Here is a 4,286-nt window from a genome sequence, read left to right on the forward strand (position 1 = left end):
TCAGGAGGCTGTAGAGACAAGTGTTATAAGCCATCTCAGAGAGAGTCACGTGTAAATGTTACAACGAGATGTTCACTTTGTAAATGTCAATATTAACGGATTAAATACTCATAAAGTTAAGGTAATGTGTCAAAACATTCCACTATACTGTATACAGTATTTACCATAATTACTGCATATACATTATTATTCAGTATTTGATATATTGTAGTTCATTTTTGAGTGTTTAATTAAGCAGTGAGGATTCCGATATTAACACCAAAACTTTCCTCGACTGCAAATTCACTTTGCAGAACAAGGCAGCTGGGTGACTGTGGAAACACGAGGTGCTGTGGTGAAGGGTGTGTATGGACACACTGCACTCTGGGATCCTGTGACCGCTCTTGTCTATGTTCACGGGGGTCTCCTTTCTATCGTATCGACCAGTCATGTTGTCCCGTACCTAATGACTTATGATCCCATGAAACAAAAGTGGTAAGTTTTTAAATGAATTCTAGTCAATGTTTAGAAATTGTACCAAATTCTGCGTGATGTTTATGCTGTTTCTCTAGCATCTATTTCTTAAAATATATGACATTCTGTATATTTTAGTGTAATGGATTTACAAATCCCTTCAATAAATTTGATTTCATTTGTCATTGACTGATGTTGAGTGAAATAAAATTGAATCAAGACTTGTATTGGTTGAATGCTTTATAGATACCTGTATTGACCTTTATCCATATTTATTTGTGGGTATAATAGCTACTGCTGTTGTTCCAATTGTAACACATAAAATGACTTATGAACAAATCCACAAGGGCCGTGACGAGGATTCGCAGGTTCGAATCCTTGTCACGGCCCTTGTGGATTTGTTCATTTGATGCATCATGCAATTGTGATTTCTGTGTGTAAAATGATTTACCTTCCTTTGTTTTTCTTTATCTTGCTATATTTCTTGTATTTGTTTTAATACCTCCACTTGTCACAGGATTCTAATGCTTGATCCTTAGGAAAAAATTTCATCAGCCATTTGTCTGTTATAGCATCCGAAACAAATTGTCAGTATCTCTAATGTTTTGCTTCCCTGAAAACTGCTTTCCAAAGTAGATGTGAAATAGAAGACTTTAAGGTAGGGACTTGCAAAGGTATGTAAGAGGATTTCAAAGGGGTACATGATGAGTTGGCAAAAATGTATTAAAAACGAAAGAGAGAGCAACAGTTAGATGGAGTCTCCAGGTTGGTTCACATCCTGATTCTGTTCTATTCATGATTTGTACAGGTTGCTGGTCTGGTAATTTGTGAGCAGGTACTTGGTGAGAAAGTTTGAGACCCCCCTTGGGAGTTTTATCTCGGCACTATCTTCTAGCCTTTATGCCTTCATGAGACTGTTCTTGTAAGGAATCCTTCACCCCTTTTCTAGGATCTTAACTGCCCTGTCCATCATTCTAACAACTATTACTTCGATTTCAAACTTGTGTTCAGTATTATTTCCCTTTTTTGTTATGATGACCAAAAGCCCAGCACCTACAATTGGTTCACAGTGTTATCAAAATTACATAACCACAAATAACTTGTGCTGTCCCGCCTTGAGTTCTGGTCAATAATCATTTCCCCTTTTAGAGCAGGAGAGAAAGCTGAAATAGAGGAAATACAGAGAACATATACAGCACACACACACACACACAATAAAGCACCTAAATTACTGGGACTGTATCGAAGTTCTCGAAAGTACTCTAGAAAGGAGACATAATATATACGTTGAAAATACTGGAAGGCCAGGTCCCAAATTTGCATAGTAAAATAACTACATACTGAAGTGAACAATATGGTAGAAAATACAGAATAGAGCCAGTGAGGAATGAGATACCATGAGCACAATCAGAGAAGATGGCATGAACATCAGAGATCCATGGCTGTTCAGTATCCTTCTAGCAAGCATGAAAAATATTGCTGGAGCAAAAATGGACTTGAAGAAAAAAAAAATTAGTTTTCTACAAGAAGTACCAGACTAACAGGATTGTAATAGATACGTGGGGTTAAGTGCCATTCGAAGCAATAGTCTTGTTAGACCAAGCTATCACAAGTCAAGCCTGGCCCCAAGCCCAGAACCAGAGCCCTTGGGAAGCCCAGAACCCACATTAGGAATGATATAGCTAGCCTAGGGCTTATGATAGCAAAAACGTTATGGCTTAATTGGCTACTTCTCATCCATGTCTGCTGCCAACATAAGGATCAGAGACTTCTGGAGGTCCAGTCAGGTCCTAGAGGCACTTTGCTGCCTGTCACGTGTCCAAAATCAGCAGTTCTGCCAGCTGATTTTCTGTTGTCATAGCTACAATTATTACAATTAAACGTTCTAATAATGCTGTGGGCACATAGTACAAGTTCTCTCCAAGGTGCCAGGTGGGGGTAAATGAAGGGGGAGCTACCAAGTGATGCAAAGCCAGATATAATGCAGTTAGTGTAATAAAAGTTCCCTTTTTGTTGTACATTGATAGCTTCATGTTACCATTCTTGTTTCCCAGTTGTGTGTTTGGAATTTGGTGGGGATCGGGTAGGAGGTGACCTTGTTCCCTTGACCTTCAGATGGCCCAAGTCACCAACTGGTAGTATTTGGCATAGTTGGATTAGTAGGGGGGAGTAAATAGTCCAGAGAGTTGGCGATGAGTCACAATAACGTGGCTGAAGTATGTTGACCAGACCACACACTAGAAGTTGAAGGGATGACGACGTTTCGGTCCATCCTGGACCATTCTCAAGCCGAATGGTCCATTCGACTTGAGAATGGTCCAGGATGGACCGAAACGTCGTCGTCCCTTCAACTTCTAGTGTGTGGTCTGGTCAACAGTCCAGAGAGTTATTTGGCAGTTAGTTGTTTCAAACATTTCTTGGAGGAAGATTCAGTGTTCTGTTAATTGCCATTAATATTTGGGCAGTTCATCTTGGTAGTTGGTTGATCTGTGATCCCCACAACCTCATGGAAGGGACAAACTGAGAGGAAAGATTCTTGTCCTTGGTGTGTTGAGATAGTCACCGAGGGACTGGCAGACTCGCACTGTATCCTGTGTGTGTGTGTCGGTGATGTTAACAGAGGGGGAGCAACCTGGGTACAACCTTGAATTGGGCATTTCATTATATACTTTGCTTATAATTATTGTGTCTTGAGAATTGACTTTTAATTTTAGTAGTATCTAAATGATTAAATTTTTTAGGAAACTGCGAAGTCCAGCACCAGTGCCCCGGTTCTTGCATTCTGCCGTCCTAGTTGAAGGGTTGATGCTGGTGTTTGGAGGAAACACACACAATGATTCTGCCTTTTCTTACGGTGCCAAATGCTACAGTGCCGACTTCTTGGCATATGATATAGTTTGTAATTCCTGGCACTCGTTAAGCAAGCCCCCAAACTTGTACGTAGATGTGGCACGATATGGTCATTCAGCAATATTACACGAGGGGGAAATGTACATAGTTGGGGGTTTTAATGGCAAGATGCTCGGATCAATTCTTCGTTATCATCCAGGAGTGTAAGTAAATTTTTTGTTTTATATATTTTTACTCATATAATAGTTGCATGTAGATATTTAATACCCTGTACCAGAAAATTGATTAAAATTGGTAAATTTATTTATATTACAGAAAAGAAAAAACAATATTCATATAAATAAATATAATTAAATTTAACTATTTGATATACTATATAAATTTTCTTAACGTGTGCTTTCTCTACAGTTGTAAGCGACTGACTTCCAGCGACAAGTGCTTACACGCTTACCCCGGCCGCAAGTGTTTCTGGAATAGGTAAGTTGACAAAATGTGCATATATGTATGCCTTCTAGTGTCCATCACTTGTATTGGGTATGTTAATCATGGCTTTTGATGTGTTAGTGTCTCTGGGAACATCTCGGATGCTTTAGTCACTCGTATTAATGCACGAAATGTGTGATAAAAAGTGTACTTGCTGGTTTTGTTATATAAGTGAAACAAATAATATGCTTTAAGGTTAATTGATTTTGAAGTTTCTGTTGAAATGCACTCTTATAAATAATTGAAATTTATAATTATAAATTATAAATTATAATTTATAATTTATATAATTGTCAATTTTGAAGAATCTATTTCGTTCACGTGAAACATAGATTCAAACTCGGGCCTGAAAAATATGAGACATTTGCTCTAACCACCAAGCCAGGATGCTGACATGTATAGCGGTGTTCTTGGAAAGGTTTAAAGTTTCAGTTGAGTACCGGTTTGGTACTTACGAGACCTTTTCTTATTGTGAGTATCCTGAATTTGGTACTAATAAG

The 4,286-nt window shown here is 38.4% G+C and overlaps 1 protein-coding gene across 1 annotated transcript; it reads left to right on the plus strand.

Moving 5' to 3' along the window:
• Positions 1-209: 209 nt before the first annotated feature.
• Positions 210-3,814, plus strand: LOC138368122 (attractin-like protein 1). Its single transcript, XM_069330421.1, has 3 exons — positions 210-474; positions 3,195-3,506; positions 3,712-3,814. Exons 1-3 carry the CDS (start codon positions 446-448, stop codon positions 3,782-3,784), a joined length of 414 nt encoding a protein of 137 aa, XP_069186522.1. The 5' UTR covers positions 210-445; the 3' UTR covers positions 3,785-3,814.
• Positions 3,815-4,286: the final 472 nt, after the last annotated feature.

Source organism: Procambarus clarkii, chromosome 24, assembly GCF_040958095.1.
Source record: "Procambarus clarkii isolate CNS0578487 chromosome 24, FALCON_Pclarkii_2.0, whole genome shotgun sequence".
In the NCBI taxonomy this organism is placed as follows: Eukaryota; Metazoa; Arthropoda; class Malacostraca; order Decapoda; family Cambaridae; genus Procambarus; species Procambarus clarkii.

Bases quoted from the DNA above. Each gene is read 5' to 3' on its own strand.
- LOC138368122 (XM_069330421.1), top strand. From the start codon at position 446: ATGACTTATGATCCCATGAAACAAAAGTG. The intron at 475-3,194 runs GTAAGTTTTTAA...TAAATTTTTTAG, and splicing joins GATCCCATGAAACAAAAGTG to GAAACTGCGAAGTCCAGCAC. The intron at 3,507-3,711 runs GTAAGTAAATTT...CTTTCTCTACAG, and splicing joins CTTCGTTATCATCCAGGAGT to TTGTAAGCGACTGACTTCCA.